At 37.4% G+C, this 22,290-nt stretch overlaps 1 protein-coding gene across 1 annotated transcript; it reads right to left on the bottom strand.

The window, feature by feature from the left end:
- Positions 1–13,624: 13,624 nt before the first annotated feature.
- Positions 13,625–15,480, bottom strand: LOC140180517 (uncharacterized). The gene is made up of 3 exons (XM_072221736.1): positions 14,989–15,480; positions 14,174–14,696; positions 13,625–13,935 (listed from the first exon to the last, which is right to left on the bottom strand). Exons 1-3 carry the CDS (start codon positions 15,478–15,480, stop codon positions 13,625–13,627), a joined length of 1,326 nt encoding a protein of 441 aa, XP_072077837.1.
- Between the last annotated feature and the right edge of the window lie 6,810 nt (positions 15,481–22,290).

Genomic DNA, 22,290 nt, shown 5'->3' with positions numbered 1-22,290 from the left:
TCAACTATCTAAACCATTCAATTCTCACCTCATCAACTCATTCAAAGTTCTCAATTCAGCATAACTCATATCAATACTCATTAATTTCCCTAAATCCTCATCAACACTATTATCATCACAATCATCAACAAACATCATCCACCATTAGCCATATCCATCAAAATTATTATTCATCAATTCATCATCATCAAAACTCATAATCATCATCAATTGTTATCAACATCAATAATCATCATAACTCCTTATCAACATCAACAATTATAATAAATTATTATCAACATTAACTTCATGTCACCACAACAAATTCAACAAAAATTAACCAAACTCATGCAATTCATTCAATTCAATCATATCCTAAGGTCTACTAGCCTAAGTTGCTCACAACATTACATATTATTTAAAGAAAATCGAAACCATACCTTGGCCAATTTCTATACAAGCATAAAAATCACTGAAAATAGTCTCCTCCTCACAAGCCTTCAAGCTTAGCCACCAAAATCAACAAGAATTCCAAGCTAATTGATACAAATCACCAAGAATCAATCCTAGGATTTAACAGATTGACAAACCACAAGGATTAAGAGATTTCTTACCTTATCCACTGTGGATTGAGATAAAACCCAATAATTACTCATTGCTAGATAGCACCTAAATAACCAAAATCACAAAATTTTTTCAATAACCAAACCCAAAAATACAAAAATCTATAGTGCAGAGAACTAGAGCATGGATTTCAAGATTCTTATTACTTTGTTTAGATAGAATCGAAGAGCTCGGTAAGAGCTTCGCATAGCCACAAATGGCACGTAAATCGAAACTCTGTAGCTCAAGATATGAGCGATTGAAGATTGGGGTGAAAAGTAGTGTTAGGGTTCTCCTTTCCCTTCTAACTCAGCTGCCCCCCCTCTCTTTGTTTGATGAATATGGCTGAAATAGCCTCATTAAAAGGTATATATACATTAAGCTTGAGCCCAACTTAGGTCTGGTCCAACTGTTTATCATTTTAGGTTTGTTTGACCTAACTTCGGGCCAAAACCTTTAGAATAAGTGACCGATTTTCAATTCTAAATATTTTTCTAAGTTTTTTTGTAGTTTTGATTTCTCTTATACAGTACCAGAAAGACTTAAGCTAGTACTTCCGGCTAAGTTATTGGTACGCATTTTTACGTATTTTCACAGAAAATACATTTTTCCACTCAGAAAAATATGTTGAATTCAAATATCATCTTTAAATTTTATAATTAATATTTCTAAATTTTTGAACTTATTCTGGACAATTAAATTATTATTTTATTTTAATTAATTAGTTAATTAAACTTTCGGTACTTACAACAGAAGCAGCGACAGAAGCATTTGTAGCAGCAGTGGCAGCAGAATAGTGAGGTTGCTAACGGTGAGGTGTTGCCGGAGAGGAGAGGAGGTGGCTAACAGTGAGGTGTTAACGGAGAGGAAAGATGAGAGAGTTAAAGAGAGACTAGGAGGCAAGAGGTTAGAGAGAGAGAGAGAGAGAAATTCGAAATGATAGGAAAGAAGATTCACGGTTTGAATTTAGGACAAGATTACCGTCGAATTTTTCGGCGGTTAAATCCGACGGTAACACATTGTGGATCACCAAAACGCAGCGTTCCACTAAAGGTGTTTATTGTCGAAAAGATCCGACGGTAAATTCGATGCTAAATTTTTCTCCTATCTTTCTTGTCTTTCTGTCATTTATTACCGGCGAATTTACCATCGGAATTGAAACTCCACCAGTTATGCTTTCAGCTGATGAATTCAACACTGAAACCCCCCGGTAAATCTACCAGTGAAGCCGCCTCAAATGTCCGTCACTAAATCCGACAGTATTCAGCACCTTTCTTGTAATGTTGGTAGATGTTAATTGAATTGAGCTGGCGACTAATGTAAATATAAGTTTGGAGTGTTGCATTTCAGATGTCACCAAGAGTTTATTGATATATTTGGTTTGGCTCAGGTTAACATGAGTTGGTAAATAGTGTGTGGATTCAATGCCTCAGAAAAAATTTACATATCTCAAATCTTTAAGTAAGAAAGTAGAATGAAGCTGAGTAATTGTATTTTATACCCCATTTTTATTGCTACTCATGACCAACATATCATCCACATATATTAGAATATATGTGACATTAGAACCTAAAATCCTAGTAAAATAAAGAGGGACCTGAATGAGTGCATGAAAAAATAAATTTTGATAAAGTAGAAGTTAGAGTGAGATACCATGCATGCAGGGTTTGCTTCAAGTTATAAAGTGTTTTATTTAATTTACATACTAGATTAGGATTAGAGTATTGAAAGCCTGACGGTTGACTCATATATATTTTTTTATGTAGAGTGTCATTTGAGAAAGCATTATGAAAGTCATATTACTTGATGCGCCAACCCTTAGACAAAGTTAAAGTTAAGACAAGTCTAATTATTAAAGGTTTAATAATTGGTGAATATACTTAATCAAAATTAATACTAGCTACTTGCTTAATCCCTCTAGCAACCCAGCATGCCTTGTTTCTAATTATCCAACCCCTCAAGTTCTTTTCTACCTCAAACACCTTACTACAACTAATGGTATTGACATTGGGTGAAAGTTCAATAAGAGTTCATGTTTTGTGGTAAACCAAAGCTCTATATTCAAAAAACATAGCATATTTCTAATGTTTGGATTATAGAGCAGTCTTAATAGTTTTAGAAATTATAGAAGAAGACTTAAAATTGGAAGAGGAAGTGACAACATGGAATGCCTTGGGTTTCAAGTTATCCATTTTAGATCTAGTAAGCATAGGATGACTATTAGGAGCATTCAAATTAGGTGAGGATAAAGGTAATGAAATTTTAACAGTAAAAATAAGGATGGTTGGATCATTAATGGATGAAGGTGGGGCAAAATTTGATTGTATATGATGAGTTTGGAAAACTCTAAATTAAATTGATGATGATCAAACATTATTAACAGCAAAATTATTAATCTAATCTATATATGTTAATTAAATTAATTTTGCTGTGCAGGGTTTACTTGGGCCGAAAAAATAATTCTGGTGCAAGTCCAATCACATTCAGCCTTTAGTTTTGATAATATATGATGAATATGACTGAATTGATTTTGTTATGTTACTTGGGCCAACTTAATCAAACTGAAAATGCTTTCCTATGTGTTTTATGCATGATCCAAAAATTCATCAGGAAAGCAAATGTTACCAATTGGGCCAGATTAAATTTTGTTGCTACCAAGCCCAATATTATTTTTGATGAATGTTTCCAAGCTTGATCTGAAACCAAGTTAAAAAGAAAACAAGTTGGCTCCATGCTTTCAACGGATTCCATTTCCTTATTAGAGATGGATTTCAAAACTTAATTACTAGCATTGGAAACATGAGAGAGAATTTGACATTGATTTGATTGAAGGCATCATTGCTACACGCCACTCTAAGGGAAGTAAAAGCAAGTTATTTTCAATTAATTTGTTTAATCACTTTGAATTGCTTTTCTTCAGATTCTCTCTTCTCTCTCATTCTTTCTTCTTTTTCGGTCATTGTCCAGGAAATAATGGAAGCTATGTTCAGCTACCAAAAGAAAGAAGGAGCTGCATGCAACAAGACCATCAAGCTAATGATGGCAAGAAAATATACTAAAATAAAAATGAGCTGTGGCTGAGATTGTCATCAAATATGGATAGATTTGGTGAGGTAATCTTGGGTTCTTCATGCTCAAAAAGGAAGAAGAAGATCTCGGCCAGCAAGGTGAGATTCTTGGAGGCATGGCTTGTCTTTGATTCTACTCAACCACCACAGGAAGTAGCTAGAGTGGCGAAGTGATGGTAGAGGCAGAGATTGAAGCAGATGAAGTCATCATCATCATGAAGCATCAAGGGCCAAAAATCCATCTTGGAGAGCAAGCCAAGGATGGAGAGCTCGGATTGATGAAGAGTGATGACCAAGGAAGGACTAGAGGTAATTGCATGTTGGTTATTGCATGGTTATCTCTTCTCTCTCTGTGTGGCCGAACCGGTTTCTTGAAGGAAGAAGAAGTTGGCTTGGGTTTTTGGCTTCAAGTGTGGAGGCTTCTCTCTTCTATAAAAAGGGAGAACATCCATTGTTTGGAGTAAGGAGTTAGAAGTAAGCAGTGAGAGTGCAAGGCACAGGATTCTCAGAGCTACCTAAGCTTACAGTTTTTCTTCTCCTTCAATGTATTCTGTTTAGTATTTTTCTATTTAATTTTGTCATGTCTTGAGTCTCATGGAAAAAGGCAAACAGTGAGGTTTGTATAAAAAAGTCATAGAGCGGAAAAAGGCAGAGAGTGCAAAATTAAAAGAAAAAGCCATAGATGTCTTAGAGTTCCTTTGTTCATCTATGTTGTGTTTCATGATTCTGTGAGAATCCCCTTGTAAGTTGGGTTAGCACTTTACAGTTTGTAATCAGGTTGATTATAGTGAAATTCCATCATTGTTGTGATGGAGACTGGATGTAGGCAGCACTGCACTTAGCAGCTGAACCAGGATATATCTGGGTGTAATCTTCCTTCTCTCCTACTCCATTTCTGTTATCTACTGCACAGGAGCAAAAACCAAAAATGTCTCGTGCCAAGTGCCGAGACAAAATGAAAAAGTCTCGTGGCTAGGGACGAGCTAAAACAGAAAAGTCTCCTCTAAGTCCAGCAAGTATTAGCAAGCAAAAAGGGGGCTAAGATTCAACCCCCCTTCTTTTAGCCACTGAAACCATCAGTATAGTATGATCAGTGTGATGAGAAGGTTTAGAAGTAATGGAGGGAGGAGATTCATGTTCATCATTTACAATGTGATCTAAACAAGGTTAAGTAGAACAAGTAGGATTAGTTGGTTCAGTGTAGAAATGGAAATAGGGTGGGTAGGGCTGACAACACTTTTAGCCTATTCTGGACAAAATACAAGCCAAGTTGTCTAGCCATAGCAATAAGACATTTTCTCTAGTGAGTAGATGAACCCTTGTTCAGTTAGTTCTTTCCTCTATCCCAAGTTACACAATGCAAACCATGAAGATTCTAAAAGAATTTTACAATCAAATTGATAAAGTTTGTAGAAAATTTTTTTGGAGGGCTAATTTTGAAAAAAGATCCATCACATCAACTAGGATACTATTTGTAGCCTAAAGAACTTGGTGGACTAGGATTATGCAAGGTCATGAGGCCAAATACGACTGCGAGGATAACCCTATTCCTAAAGTGATAAAGAGAATGAACAGTTCAGATGCGTAGAGAGGAATTGCTAAAGTTTAGAATCAATTTCAGCAGAAAAAGAAAATGAACAGTTCAGATGCGTGGAGAGGAATTGTTAAAGTTTAAAATCAATTTCAACAGAATCTTATCTGGAAGATTTGGGGGAAAGAATCAAGATTTAGAAGGATCATTGGATCCCAGAAATAACTAACTTGAGTGAGCTTTTGTTAATTCAGATCAGTGAGGACAAAGAAAACAAGAGCTTAGGGAGTTATGCTACACCCAAGGGAGATTGGGACTGGGGTAAGTTATCTCAGTTTGTCCCAAAGAAGATAACGGACTTGATTCACACTCTAAAAGTCCCATACCCAGCTCTAGGACAAGATTTTATAACCTGACTGCCAGACTCTCAAAGTAAATTTTCAATCAAATCAGCATATGAAACATACTATGTGAAAGATAATGATCAAGAGCACAACTTTAAAATATGTTGACAAGTAAGAATTCCTCAAAGATTAAAATCCTTCTCTTGGCTTCTTAGTCATAATGCACTTTTAACAAATGCTAAAAGGAAGAGCAGAGGATTTACCAAAATGGTTGCTTCCCTAGATATCCGAATATTGAAGAGAGCTTGCTCCATGTGTTGAGGGATTACCCTTACATCTGAAGCTTTCGGAGTTGTGATGCATGAGAATCTTTAGTTGTTTTTAGTTATTATTTCTTTGAATAAAGTTGGTGATTTCCTTAACTATATTAAGATTCTTATGCTTTTAGTCAATATTTTTTGGAGTTTCTTTGAGCTTTGATTTATGTAGAAAAGTATTAAAAACTTAAAAAAAAAAAAAAGGATAAGGAGGAACCAAGAATTGAAGACAAGTACAAAGAGAATTTGTGGATACTATCAACCCTGACCTCCTTACACTCCAACGTGCATAATTTAAGCTATAGAGGTTCAAATGATGCGGTTCTAGCAGCATTAGAAAGTCAACTTCTAGAGCTTTCTAATGATATACAATAGTCTATAACTTCTCTCTGGCTTCACGGCGTTAAACGCCGTGACATCGGTGCTAAACACCAAACCGCGTCCCACTACTCATTCTTCTTGGGAGGAGCGGCACTGAACGCCAAGAAAATGGCGCTAAATGCCATACTCGCAGCCCAGAACCCAAAAAATCATTATTAATGATAAGATTTGATTGTCAAAAAAGGGAGATACGTTTGGATGCTGGGAATAAAAGATTTTGCTTTAAAAAGGGGAAGGAAGCAACACATAAGGGAGCTCCTCTCTTCTCTTCTTTGTTTTTTGTTTTAGGTTTTACATTAGAATTAGGATTTGAATTTGCTACACTATAAGCAACTAAACCTCCATTGTTAAGGTTAGGAGCTCTGTTCATCTTTTTATAGATTATTAATCTAAGTATTTTATTTTATATAAGGTTTATGCTTTGATTTATTTCATGATTGAGTTTTTATTTTTCATCCCTAAAGATTTAGAATTGTTGGGAAATATTCTAACTCCATCTTCAATTCTAAATATTGTTTTGAAAACAATTAATATTTGAATTAGCTTGAAAACTCTTTCTCACTACTTTTTTATTTAACTAGGAATAGTTTTAAAGAGTGCGCGACACTTTGTAAGTTTCAGTTATTTAGGACTAACTTGGATAAGTGACATATAATTCAACATAAGGACTATTCTTGAATCTTACTTGAAACTGAATCATAATTGTGCTTCACCTCTTTTTCTTAAGTAATTGACTAAGAAATTAGCGGTTAATTAGGTTAAAGAGAAATTGAATTGCCAAGGAATTGGAATTTGATTATTTTTTATTCGTCATGATTAATCTTTGCATACCTCATCTAAATAGACACAATGATTATTTTTCTTAAGAGTGAACATCTCTAATACCTTAACTATCTTTATCATATTACTTTCTTAACCAATTTTAGTGTGTTCTTGTTTAATTCTCTGTTTTCATGTTATTTACTATTGAAACCCTTATTTTTTATTGTCTGACTATAATAATCAATTGACCATTGCTTGCTGAATCTATTAATTCTCGTGGGAACGATAACCCACTCCCGCTACTTGATACGATTTGGTGCACTTGCCGGTAATTTGTGATTTGAAAATTCCGCATCAAATAGCAACTCGACTAGGGACCCTCAGGACCCCTTTTTTAGTCAAAACTTCCAGAATTGGCTCAAAGAGAACCTGAGCAAAGCCTCTTGCATAAACTATGGGACTCCATGGCCCACCTTCTTCCTCACTATATGCAACATCATTTGGAGAAAGTGGAATAAGTTAATCTTCAGACAAGAGAATAACCCATTTCAGCAAGTTACTGCGGAAGTAAAAGGATAGCAAAAAATTACAATGAAGTTCTTGACCTCGCCAAACAAAGCAGCTGGAAACTTAGACCAACAACGTCCATTCTGATAGAGTGGAAACTGCCGAAGAAAGGTTGTAACAATATTAATGTGGATGGGTCAATGCTCCAAGCCTCCAATTTGTGTTCCTATGGAGGAATCATCAAAAACTCAAATATCATGATACTGGCCGGGTTTATGATGAATATTGGGAAAGTAACGATTAAAGAAGCTGAGTTATGATCAATTTACCTGTGTTTAAAGATTGCTAGCGACATGGGTCTAAACTGGATCAAGCTCGAAACTAACTCCACTTACACTGTTAGGTTACTAGAGAATAATCCACCCCCCATTCATGGCAACATCTCTCTCATTTGAACAGTAAAGGATCTTCAAGCTAAACCAAGAGAGTTCAACATCAGCCATACTTTGTGAGAAGCAAACTTCAATGCTGATGCCTTGGCGAAGCCTGCACATGATCTCCAGGCAGGTCTTCACCTTTTTGCGGACCCTCCCCTTTCTTGTCTCCATTTCTAAAAGCAGATAGAAGAAATGTTACGTTTGGTAGAGTTATAAGAAAGTAGTATATTTTTTGTTTTTGGGCCATTTAGCCCCCTTCACCATAAAAAAAAAGTATATTGCCGAATGTATTTATTTATTTTAAATTCATTCATTATGATCATAAATCATTTTAAGATGTAATTTTTCATTTGTATTTTTATTTTATTTTTAAATTTAAATTTTTATTATAAATTATATATTTAGTTAGTTGTGACCAATTCAACTAGTGACTTTGTGATTGAACTATAGGTAACTATCCAATTATCTACGTTGACGATGTCTTAGTCATAAGAAATAATCAACAAGCCATTTCTTTTTTAATGTTTAAATTAAATGAAATTTTTGTTCTTAAAACTCTTGGAAATTTTAACTATTTTTTTGGTATTGAAGTAACAAAATTAGAATCTAGTTCTTATAATCTCTCTTAAGAAAAATATATTTGAGAATTATTTCATAGGATTGATATGGCAGATGTTAGACCTATTCCAATCCCAATGACCACTTCTGAGAAATTGTCCCAGCATGGCTCAGAGTCTCATTCTGATCCCTCACAATATCGATCCATTGTGGAAGTATTGTAGTATTGTATTTTAACTCGTCTTGAGATTGCTTTTTCAGTGAACAAAATGAGTCAATACATGCATAATTCCTTGGTAACTCATTGAAAATCAGTCAAGCGAATCCTTCGCTACTTATCAGGTAGTATTGACTAAGAAATTCTCTTTAATCCTTCTACTCATTCCGCATATTTGGTTTGCAAATGTAAACTATGGCTCGGATGTAGATGATCGACGTTTCACCTCTAGTTATTGTGTTGTTTTATCGATTTTTAGCAAATCAAAAGTGGTTCGATTCTAATGGTCTGGGAGCGAAACCTACTCCTCTTTTACAGGTACCAGTTTTTCTATAAGTGCATCAAAGACCTTCGAATTAGACAAGAATTAAAGGAAAAGACTAGAAAAGTGTAAAATAAAGGCTTTGAAAGTAAAATTGACTGGAACTGAAATGGTTTGCATTGAATTTAAACAAAGCGATAAAAATGCCTCTGATTAAATCAAAGGACTTTTGACTTGAAAATTAAAGGTACTGAAATGTAAATATGACAATAAAATTGAAAGATGCTTTAGAGATAAATTGAACAGAAAAAGTAGAGTTTGCTAAAATTGTAAATCGAAAAAAAAAAAGATGGAAGGAACCCTACAGAAATCGAACTCGAACGCAGACTTAGAAATTCGCTGGGATATGAGTGTGCTTGAGTGTATTTCTGAAGAAAAGTTCCAACCTTGGTTCCTTAGTACTTTCTAATATTTATAGCCTTTTTCCATAACCGACTATTAATGACATGATGCCCCCTTGTGTGCGAAAATTTGGGTAACTGTTCCCGCTCTTCTGCCCAAACGTGTGACAGTTACTGAAAATTCCTTTAACTCGAAAAAAACCTTCGATCTTCCTCATTCGAGTAGCTATTCGATTTACTATGTCCATCGAATCTTTGCCAAGTAGTTTTCCACTCGATGCCTTCACGTGGATCCCTTTTGATCTCAACTTCCATTTCGAAACTTTATTAACATCTGGAATCATCTCAACCTTCGAATATAATTATTTCTTAATAACAAATTTCCCCCTAGGATTAACGTATTTATTTTCGAAGTAACTCCTCGGAAGATGAAACACTTAATCCTAATTCAATCTTTAATCATGGTTTATTGGGAATTACCTTAATTGGCCATAATTACCGTTTACTTTCTCCATCAAATTTGACCCGTTTGACACGTCTCCCACGATTCATAGTCTCTCTCTTTACCACTTCGCCTTCTTCGCGAAGTTACCTCTTTTCTCTGAATATTCTCTATGACAATGGTTAGGAAGCAAACCCTATTTAAATTAAACTCCCCCTATTGTCTTTTTCTTTTCTTGAATCTTTGTTCCCTGAAACCTTGCATTCTATTCCATTCCACAACTGCCATTTTTATCTTTCACTTTTCTCCTTGTTCATTAATGGCTTTCTCATCTTCTCAAGCTACTGCTCAAGATAAGGGCAAGGGTCCAACAACCCAACAACTGGCTCCTTCGTCTTTTCACATCTTGAACCAAATCAATGATGAAATCATTGGAGACCCTCAACTTCAAATTGAAGACCCCAGAATCCTTATCCCCTTCATCATAAGTGACAAAACTCACCGTTTCGTTGGTCCTATTGACAACTTAGAAAGGGAAAACAGGTGGCTTCATCTCTTCTCAAATGCCCAAGGGGAAGATTTACTGATTAGTCAAGACCTCGACATCTCTTTCTTCACCAATCCTAAAACACTCTTTAGAAACAACTCTTTAGAAACAACCCTAAAGTCACCCAACGAGGAACTGATTTTATGGCTTGGCACAGACGTCTCACACTGGAGAAAAATGCTGCATGGGGTGCTCTTGGAATTCAAGATCTCCTTCGACTCTCTCATTTTGCACCCTCGACGCATCCTTGGATGATTGGGGCTGTGACTCATTTCTGGAACAGAACCACCAACAACTTTCACCTTCCCTGTTGGATGATTGGTATGTCACTCCTTGATGTAGCTGCTATCACAGGGCTTCCAATAAGCTCCCCTGAATTTACCTCTGATATGATTCCTGAGCGACAATACAAAATAGGTTCTATGACTTCTTACGGTGAATTTATTGCCCACCATATGGGTGCAGACAATGAACCTGTAACGGATGATGAACACGTGGCATTTTTATTTTATTGGCTAAACACCATAGTCTTCTCCTCTCGAAGTATCCAAATGCAGAAGCTTTTTTATCCCCTTTCCGCTCTTTTGCATGAGGGAAAAAACTTCAATTTAGCGAAGCTGCTTCTAGGATATATTTTCGAAGAACTTGGCTAGTTTGTCAATTGCTTTCGAAAAAACTTCCTGATTAGCACAGGTGGTCCTCTCTGACTTCTCCAACTCTGGTTGAATGCCGTTTTCAAAAAATTCATGATAAAACCTAGAGATGGTGCATCTGATAAGCAACACATTGAGGGTTTTCGATTGGCTACTTTCAAGCCACACTTCCCAACGGCTCAGTCGGATGAAGATCGATTCTGGGTTGTTTTCTCTCTTTTCCATTCCTGTAAAAACTTCAATAATGATGACCTCAATTTCACTCCCTTTTTATGTCGCAATTGTGGTCCTGCCTGGCTTGAACGTCTCCTCTTCCCCAATGATAATCAAGAGGACAAAATTGCCAAAAGGATTTAGGCAAACTTATTGGCTGTCCAAGAGATCCCAACAGGGCTGCCACAACACAAAAAGGAACATTTCAAGGCCACTATTTATGCTCCTCATTATGCAGCCAGACAACTAGATTTTTCTCAGGCTATTCCAACTCCACTCCCCAAAAATAGCAAGCGTCTTTGCCATGTCACCCTAGTTTTGAAGGAAGCACTCGACACTTGTCTCTCTTCGAACCAACAACAAAAATGGGCTACCAATATCTCATTTATGAACGTAGTTCATTTATTACCAAATCTTGCTTTGATTGGTGGACTACATACTACTCTAAGTATAGTCGCACCCTTGAGGAGATTAAGAATTCTGCCACTCGAATTGCATCTACTGCTGAAGGCTCTCCAAAAACTCTTTGAAAAGAAAAACTAAAACCACTACATCTTCGAGACAACCTCAGAGAAAGAGTCAACAGACTTCCGCAAGAACTTCTAGAAGGGTATATAGTCCAATTTGATTTCTTAGAAATTACATTTGTTTGAACTTGTCTTGATCTCAATTCTTTTCATTAGCTCTTCTGAAGCTAATGAATCTTCAATTAAAAATCTTACTGCTACCTTCATAGACTCGGATGATGATGATGAAGCTGATCCAGCTTCTCAATTGATTCAAAGAAAAAGACAACCCATTCTGGTAAACCTATTTTGTCTTTTCGAATATATTAAATCTATCAAACTATGCCCAACGATTTTATGTGCTTATTTCAGCTTGAGACCACTGCCCAATCAACTTCTTCTTCTATTGTCCCTGATCAATCCACACAATAAAATCAGCCAAGGCCAGAACAACAAGGATCTCATTCATCAGCCCAAACCATTGCATCTGCTGAACCCATTTAGGTGGTTCCCCCAATTTTGACTGAAACATAAGTGGTTGATTTATTAGAGGAACAACATTCACCATCTCAGACTGCAAACATCGAACACTTTCTTTCATCGGTTTAGGATGGGGCTTCTACTAGATCCCAAGTGGCTCCTGACTCTAACTCTCCTTCTTGAATTCTGGAATCCAATTCCGATTCACCTTCTCGAGTGCCAAAACCCATTGCTCCTGAATCCGATTCACCTACCTGAATTCCAAAAACTGTCCCTTCACCACAAAAATCATTCAGTCTGCCCAAGGATGCCGGACTTTCAACTCCTCATGACTTGGGACCACCTTATGGAACTCTTAGAATGATCCCCAACCAAATGACAATAATCTAATTAGGTTGGTTAATGCCTTAAACCAACTTGTTCAAGAAGACAAGGTGCCCATTTCCACTCCAACACCTACAGGACCTTCAGCATCCAGTCTCCCTCTCGAACTAGATGAAAGTGCTCGCAACCAATTGATCACTCTTCTTTGATTCCTATCACATTCTCTCCTTGAATGGACCAATCCATCAGGCTTGCAACCAATTCTTTCTGAGATTCTAGGTTCTTCCCTTGAGTTTCAAGTTCCAGCTCAGCATTCTGCCATAGTCAAGAAATTCATAAAGACTACCAATGATTATGTTGCTGCCCAAAATAAGTTACAAGAGATTAAGGAGAAAGCGACCACAATCATCTATAAAACAGAGGAATATAATGCAGCTCTTCAACCAATGAAAGATTCTTGCGAAGAATTTAGTCTAAGAATCTTTCAAGCCTTTACTGCTCGAGCCTATCATGTCAAAGAAGAAGAAAAACTTGAAGTAGAATTAACTCGGATCAACTAAAGGCTTGCCATGGTTGGAGAGAGTAAAGCTATTATAAATCTACCTCTGGCCACTGCTCAACGCAAGCAACAGCAACTTTTCAAGGAGATATATACCATTGAAGCCGAACAAGAGGAGTGCGCAAAGCAATTCAAAAAAATTCAACATGAAGAGTATGAGCAGACTGAAAAACTCTCAGCCCTAGACAGTGAGAGAATTCAACTGTATTCTGACTTGGCCAAGCTCCTAGCAGCTTTTATTTCTCCACCTTATGATATCAATATTTGTAATGACATCCTTTTTATCTCCAAACTTATGCATTTTAGTTTTGATTTATCAAACAATGGTATTGCTTCAAGTACTTTTCATTTATCGATTTGACTACATTTCCAGATTCGATATCTTTGATTCGATAATTTCCGGAGTATAATTCAATTATTTGAAAAGGCCCCTCCCAAGTATGGGACCATTTGCCAAGAACCCTCGATTTCTTTTCCATTGGCAAAATAACTTTCAAAACCAACTCTCCTATACTGAAGCATTTTTCTTTTACTCAACGGTTATAACTTCGAGCAATACTTTCTTTTTGCCGAATCATATTTTCAAGCGCCGATATACGCCCTGAGTCTAAATCATTTAACTCATCGAACATTGCATTCCAACAATCGTCAATAGAAAAATCATCTTGCTTTAATACTCTCAAAGTATTAAGATTGATCTCTAATGGTAACACAGCATCATGTCCATATACTAAATTATAAGGGGAGGTACCTATCTTGATCAAAATTTTATTTGCCGCCTCAACTTGTCCATTGGCCTGTGCATAATAAGGGGTTGAAGTAACCATATTAATATTTTTTGAAGCTGCAAAATTTTTAATTCGCTAACCAGTAAATATAGTTCCTTGGTCAGTACTCAATGTTTGAGGAATTCCAAATCGATGGATTATATGTTTCTCAATAAAATCTATTATTTCATTTTGCTGAGCCTCTATTAAAGGAACTGCTTCGACCTACTTCGTAAAATAATCTATTGCTACCAGAATAAATTTATGATGTTTCGATAAAGGGGTGTATCAATCCAATTAAGTCCAGAGCCAAACCTTTAAACGGCCATGGCTTAATGATCGAACGCAACTCAGACACTGGGATCTGTTGTATTGCCCCATGTCGTTGACATTCTTGACATGCTTTTGCATAATCAATATAGTCTTTGATCATGGAGGGCCAATAGACATGATTTCGACATAGTACCCATTTCATTTTAATCTCAACTTGATGAACACCACATATTTCTTCATGAACTTCTCCTAAAGCAGTATTTTTATCTACTTGACTTAAGCATCTCGAAAAGCTCCCGTCGATTCCTTTCTTATACAGCTCATCAGCCATCAAGACAAAATTCATTGCTCGTAATTTTGTCTTTCTATCAACTTGTATACTAGGATTTCTCAAATACTCAGTAATATGTTTCCTCCAATCATCATCTTCCCATTCATCCACACACAAAGCCTCTCTTTCATCCACAAGCACTAATATTTGACGAATATTTGCCAATTTTCTCAGTGTTTCTGGGCCTATTCTATATCTTGAAGCTATTTGGGTCAACTCGTTAGTAATTTCATTCTGGATCCTCAGGATATGGACCAATGAAACTTTTCGAAAGGACGTTAACAACTCCTAAGCCGTTGCCAAATATTTGCAACTTCTCACTGTTATACTTGAACTCTTTCGATAGCTGTTTCAAGACTAATTAAGAATCCCCTAAGATCTGGACTTCTAGAGCCCCTTTTCCAATCAAAATTTCAAGGCCTAAAATTAAAGCTTCATATTCTACCATATTATTTGAGCAAGGATATTTTAGCTTAAACATAAATTCCGATGGAATTCCTTCTGGTGAAATAATAAGAATTCCTACCCCTGCACCATCTTTGTGCTTCGATCCATCGAAATATAACTTGCAGTAATTGACTTTAATATCGAGCACCTTTTCCCCCTGGATATTCAAATTATTCGAATTATCAACTAAAAAATTTGCAATGACTTGACCTTTTACAGCCTTTGCTAGAACGTATTGTAAATCGAACTCTGTCAGAGCTAACATCCACTTCCCCAAACGACCTCGCAACATTGGAGAACTCAACATATATTTGACAAGGTCAGTTTGTGCAATAATTTTCACAGGCTTGGCCACCATATAACACTTTAATTTCGTGCACGCATAGTATAAAGACAAATACAATCTTTCTATTGATGAATACCTTGTCTCGATATTGGTCAATACTCGACTAAGGTAATAAATGGCCCATTCATATCCATTCTCATCATCTTGGACTAACATACACCCAATTGTGTTTGTAGAGGCAACAATGTACAATTTCAAAGGCTCATGTGGGCGAATATTCGCCATTATTGGAGCTTTGGACAAATAAGTCTATATTGACTCGAAAGTCTATTGATGCCCATTTGTCGATTCGAACTGCGAATCATTCTTTAATTTTACTAAAGGTGCAAACACTCGAGTTCGGCTAGAAAGATTCGATATGAACCTTCGAAGGTAATTCACTTTCCCCAGGAACGACTGTACTTCTTTTTTCGACTTAGGAGAAGTCAATGCTAAAATTGCATCAGCCTTATTCTTATTGATTGCAATCCCCGTTTTATGTACAACAAAACCTAGGAAGTTTCCTGCCGACACTCTAAAGGCGCATTTCAAAGGATTCATTTTTAACCCTTTCCTTCGCATAGTAATGAATGCCTTTCTCAAATGATCAATGTGCTGGTTCACCGAATTCGACTTGACCATGACATTGATGAGCGGATATTTTATACGCTTTTTGGGGTTAATTTCATATAGCTTTTAGTATGTTTTGGTTAGTTTTTAGTTTATTTTCATTAGTTTTTAGGAAAAATTCATATTTCTGGACTTTACTATGAGTTGTGTGTTTTTCTGTAATTTCAGGTATTTTTCTGGCTGAAATTGAGGGAGCTGAGCAAAAATTTGATTCAGGCTGAAAAAGGACTGCTGATGCTGTTGGATTCTGACCTCCCTGCACTCAAAGTGGATTTTCTGGAGCTACAGAACTCGAAATGGCGTGCTTCCAATTGCGTTGAAAAGTAGACATCCATGGCTTTCCAGAAATATATAATAGTCTACTTTGCTCAAGAATAGACGACGTAAACTGGCATTTAACGCCAGTTCTCTGCCCAATTCTGGCGTCCAGCGCCAGAAAAGGATTAAAAGTTGGAGTTCAACGCCAGAAATGGATCCAAACCTGGCGTTGAACGCCCAAAATGGCCTTATGCACGTGAATTGCTTAAGTCTCATCCCCAGCACACACCAAGTGGGCCCCAGAAGTGGATCTCTATACCATCTGCTATAGTTTACTCATTTTCTGTAAACCTAGGCTACTAGTTTAGTATTTAAACAACTTTTAGAGACTTATTTTGGATCTCATGACATTTTAGATCAAAACTTTGTACTCTTTGATGGCATGAGTCTCTAAACTCCATTGTTGGGTGTGAGGAGCTCTGCTGTGTCTCGATGAATTAATGCAAGTATTTCTGTTTTCCATTCAAACACGTTTGTTCCTACCTAAGATGTTCATTCGCGCTTAACTGTGATGAAGGTGATGATCCGTGACACTCATCACCTTCCTCAACCCATGAACGTGTGCCTGACAACCACCTCCGTTCTATATCCGATTGAATGAGTATCTCTTAGATCTCTTAATTAGAATCTTCATGGTATAAGCTAGAACTGATGGCGGCATTCATGAAAATCCGGAAAGTCTAAACCTTGTCTGTGGTATTCCGAGTAGGATTCAATGATCGAATGACTGTGACGAGCTTCAAACTCGCGAGTGCTGGGCGTTAGTGACAGGCGCAAAAGGATAAAGAATCCTATTCCAGTATGATCGAGAACCGACAGATGATTAGCCGTGCTGTGACAGACCATGTGAGCATATTCTTCACTGAGAGGATGGGATGTAGCCATTGACGACGGTGACCCCCTACATACAGCTTGCCATGGGAGGACGTGCATGCGTGAATCAGAAGACAGAGGAAAGCAGAGATTCAGAAGACAAAGCATCTCCAAAACTCCAACATATTCTCCATTACTGCATAACAAGTAACCTTTAATTTATGCTCTCTTGGTTATTCGCAATTCAACTGATAAATATAACTGACTTCCTGACTAAGATTTACAAGATAACCATAGATTGCTTCAAACCAACAATCTCCGTGGGATTCGACCCTTACTCACGTAAGGTATTACTTGGACGACCCAGTGCACTTGTTGGTAAGTGGTACGAGTTGTGAAAAGTGTGATTCACAATTTGTGCACCAAGTTTTTGGCGCCGTTGCCGGGGATTGTTCGTGTTTGGAGAACTAACGGTTTATTTTGTTGCTTAGATTAGGAAAAATTTCTCTTTTTGTTTAGAGTCTCATATTAGTGTCGTGTTAAAATTTTAGAATCCTTATTTTCTTTTTTTAAAAACTTTTTCAAAAATAATTTTTCTATTAAATCATGTGCCAAACTTTAAGTTTGGTGTTTTCTTGTTGATTTCTCTGTGTTTTTCGAAAATTTTAGTTTGGTTTTCTAAAAATTTTAAGTTTGGTGTTCTTCCTGCGTGTTCTTGTGTTCTTGTGAATCTTCAAAGTGTTCTTGAGTTTCCCTTGTGTCTTGATCTTAAAATTTTTAAGTTTGGTGTTCCTTAGTGTTTTTCCCTTAAAATTTTTCGAAAACAAGGAGCATCAGATCTAAAAATTTTAAATCTTGTGCTATCTTATTGTTTTCTCTCTCCTCTTTAAATTCAAAAATATCTTTTCTCTCTGTTTTAAAAGCAAATTTTCGAAATCTATTTCTAAAATTCAGATTTTTATTTCAAAATTTAAAAGCTTTTTCAAAAAAAAAATCATCATATCCTTTTCAAAACTTCCTAACCATTTTCTCTCTCCTCAGTTTTTCGAAATTCTTCACTCAAATTTTTTTATTTTATTTTAATTTATTTTATTTTTGAAATAAATAAATAAAAATATTTTCTCTATTTTACATCATCTCCCTTTCTCCATCATGGACATAAGCGGAAATGAACAGTCCAGGAGGACTCTGGGGTCATATTCTAACCCCTCTACTGCTTCATATGGGAGTAGTATCTGCATACCCTCCATTGGAGTCAGTAGCTTTGAGTTGAATCCTCAGCTCATTATCATGGTGCAGCAAAATTGCCAGTATTCCGGTCTTCCACAGGAAGAACCTACAGAGTTTCTGGCACAGTTTTTACAAATTGCTGACACAGTACATGATAAGGAAATAGATCAGGATGTCTACAGACTATTACTGTTTCCATTTGCTGTGAAAGATCAAGCTAAGAGGTGGTTAAATAACCAACCTAAGGCCAGCATAAGGACATGGAAACAGCTGACAGAAAAATTCCTGAATCAATACTTTCCCCAAAACGGATGACACAGCTAAGGCTAGACATCCAAGGCTTTAAACAAGGAGATAATGAATCTCTTTATGATGCCTGGGAGAGATACAGAGAGATGCTAAGAAAATGCCCCTCTGAAATGTTTTCAGAGTGGGTTCAGTTAGACATCTTCTATTATGGGCTTGCTGAAGGAGCTCAGATGTCTCTAGATTATTCAGCTGGTGGATCTATCCACATGAGAAAGACAATTGAAGAGGCTCAAGAGCTCATTGATACAGTTGCCAGGAATCAGCATCTGTACCTAAGCAGTGACCCTTCCATGAAAGAAGAGGTTAAAACAGCAACTGCTGAACTCAGTCCTGTAAAACAAGCTGCTGAATTCAATCAGCAATTGGACTTTCTAACAAAGCAGTTAGCCGAATTCAAAGATAGACTACAAGAGACAAGGATGGCTAATATACATATGGACGAACAGTTTAAGCAAACAAAGCAGCAGCTGTCAAGGCAAATAACAGAAGAATGCCAAGCAGTTCAACTAAGAAGTGGGAAAATATTAAATACCCCACCTCAAGGCAGCAAAAAGCCAAGAAATGAGCAAACCACCCAAGATTCACCTGAGGACAGTAAGAGCCCAGGGAAAAATAATTCTGGCGCTAAAATGCCAGAAAATTGGTGGAAGGCTGGCGCTGAACGCCCAGACCATGGCCAAAACTGGCGTTCAACGCCAGAAACAAAGCAGGATTGGCGTTCAACGCCAGAAATGGGCAAGGATCTGGCGTTGAATGCCCAAAATGGGCAGGATCTGGCGCTGAACGCCCAAAATGGGCACAATTCTGGCGTTCAGACGCCAGGAACAGAGAAGGAGTTGGCATCTAACGTTACTCCAGTCTCTAACTCTGGCATTCAATTGCCAGTGAGGGATCAGACACACACAAATGCTGAAAGCAACCCCTCTAAAAAGGCTTCTTCAACCACTTCTGTAGGCAATAAACCTACAACAACTAAGGTTGAAGAATATAAAGCCAAGATACCTTATCCTCAAAAACTCCGGAAAGAGGAGCAGGATAAGCAATTTGCTCGCTTTGCAGATTATCTCAAGACTCTTGAAATAAAGATTCCTTTTGCAGAAGCACTTGAGCAAATACCTTCTTATGCCAAGTTCATGAAAGAGATCTTGAGTCATAAAAAGGATTGGAGAGAAACAGAAAGAGTTCTCCTCACTGAAGAATGCAGTGCAGTCATTCTGAAGAGCTTTCCTGAAAAGCTTAAAGACCCTGGGAGTTTTCTGATACCATGCATATTAGAAGGTAATTGCACCAAGACAACTTTATGCGATCTTGGGGCAAGCATCAACCTAATACCTGCATCCACTATCAGAAAGCTTGGCTTAACTGAAGAAGTTAAACCAACCCGGATATGTCTCCAACTTGCTGATGGTTCCACTAAATACCCATCAGGCGTGATTGAAGACATGATTGTCAGAGTTGGGCCATTCGCCTTTCCCACTGACTTTGTTGTACTGGAAATGGAGGAGCGCAAGAGTGCTACTCTCATGGTTTGCCGAATGAGAGTAGCACTGGATTAAGAAGAAAACGTGAGTAATAATCTAGTTCCCGGGAGGACGTTAGAAACTAGCCACCAACAATGAAGGATCTTGTCATAGCCTAACTCCTTGTAATAATTCCTTATGAAGAAAACGTCCAAGGTATCCTCATCCAGATCACCTAGGCATGTTAAGTTATCAGGGGTATATCTCAAATTTCCTTAATCATCTTTCTCAAAGTTTCCTCCATGATGAAACATTATATCCAACAACACATCCATCTGCACCAACAAATCAAAACGATTAAATCTCACACAATCGTCCCAGAGGACTTCAACATCATATTAAAATCCTATACATTAATATCACAGTCACCAACATGCATTAACCCACTATTGAAAAAATCTCTGTTTCATTGCCAAAAAATAGAGCATATATACACCAAACCCTTTGCCCTAACAAAAATCCTTAAATATAATCCATTAAGGTAATGCAGCCATGAAACTCTAGGACAACCCAACACAGTAACAAGACAATTATACACCTTCATCATATATTGATTCATGAAATAAATTCGAAAATTATTTCAACCAACACATACCTTCAACGACGCAGAAGACAGAGAAACCACTTGCCTCCAAAGGAGCAGCAAACTATTCAAACGAAGTGTGACAGTGGAGGAGACGGGGAAGACGAGGCTAAGTCGCTGCCATTGATGAAAGAATGGGAAGACGAGGACTGAGCGGAGGAGAGGAGACGAAGTGTGAGACTGTTCAAACAAATATGCTGAAGGAAAACCGTTTTCAAGGGCTCCAACTTAGGAATGACGTCGTTTACTTTTTCATTGGGCGCCAAATTGATACTGCGTCGTTTCACTTGGCTCCAGCGTGGCATTGGAGGTGCCAGATCATCCCTCCGTTTGCTGACTTGGCACCAAAAAGGGTTGCAGGGCAACTATGGGTCCCAGAGCAAAATGTCAGGGATGCTTTTAGGGAATTTTGAAAGTCAAGGACAAGTATGGGTAACTCGCCCAATCTCAGGGACCACTTTGGGGTTTTAGTCCTTTATTTACTTTAATTCCACTCATAGTTGCAGTAATATGAAGTGGGCGGAGATGTGACTTTTGTGTTTTCAGAAGGCCTCATAAAATATCCCGGTTCATCCTCATATTGAATGAACGAAAAAGCCTCTTCATCATCCATATCATAATCATCTTCAGGATCACCTTCATACTCACCCAAATACTCAGTCGAGATAATTGAAATAGTCCCAATCATCTCATCATCTCCTTCTTCAAAATACTCCTCATTTAAGTCAGCATTCTTTTCTTTGTCAACACTTGAAGTGCTAACTACTGCTTTGCCTTTATCCGACTTTGCAGGGGAAGGAATACCCTTTGGATATATTTCTCCATCGGATGGAAAGACTATTCGAGAGTGCACCGAAGGCGTTGCCCCCTTGCCTTTATCAGTTTGAGGCTTCTTTGTTTGCTGTTGATTCCTTCTTCCTCTACCCCTTGGGTATCCCCTAGCTCGACCACGATAATAGGGATATTGGCCTTGAGGGAGTCCTCGATGTCCCCACTGTGGGTTCTGCTTATATTGAGCATCTCGATTCTGGAATTCTTAATAATTTCGAATCCATTGAACTTCCATAGCCTTAGAATGGCTTATTGGTGCACTAGCATTTTGATGAAGAGCCTTGGAGCTTTGTCCTTCAACTCGTCGAATTGGTTGCTTCTGACGAGCCTGCTCCTCTCTATGAGCCAGTTCTTTCTTCATTCTTTCTCTCAAATATCGCTGCGGCTTCAGCGTCAAACACCGCATTGCATCGAGACACAGAGATACGTCCCGATCATTAAGCTTTTACTGCATCAAAAAATCCAACAAACCGTCTCCCACACGAGGGTATACAGATCGGACTTGTGATTCAAAATCACCCAAAGCTGCATCGGAATCATACGACATTCCAACCATATTCACACCAAAATATGGCTCCGCAAAACTGGCTTCAGCATCAAAAGGATCAGAATCAATCTTCATTTCCTTTTTCCCATCATCAAACTTCAAACACCCTTCCATAATAGCCTCCTGTATAAGATCCCTGAAACGAACACAGTTGTTAGTCGAATGACTAGTTTCTTGGTGAAATTTACAATAAGGTTTCCCTTTTAAATCTTTCACCAAAAGTAAAGTTCTGCCTTCAGGCAAAATTAACTATTTATCTTTCAGCAACACATCAA

Source organism: Arachis hypogaea, chromosome 17 (assembly GCF_003086295.3).
Source record: "Arachis hypogaea cultivar Tifrunner chromosome 17, arahy.Tifrunner.gnm2.J5K5, whole genome shotgun sequence".
Taxonomy (NCBI): domain Eukaryota; kingdom Viridiplantae; phylum Streptophyta; class Magnoliopsida; order Fabales; family Fabaceae; genus Arachis; species Arachis hypogaea.
Note: the sequence above shows the minus strand (reverse complement) of the source record. Positions and strands in the feature narration are given on the sequence as shown.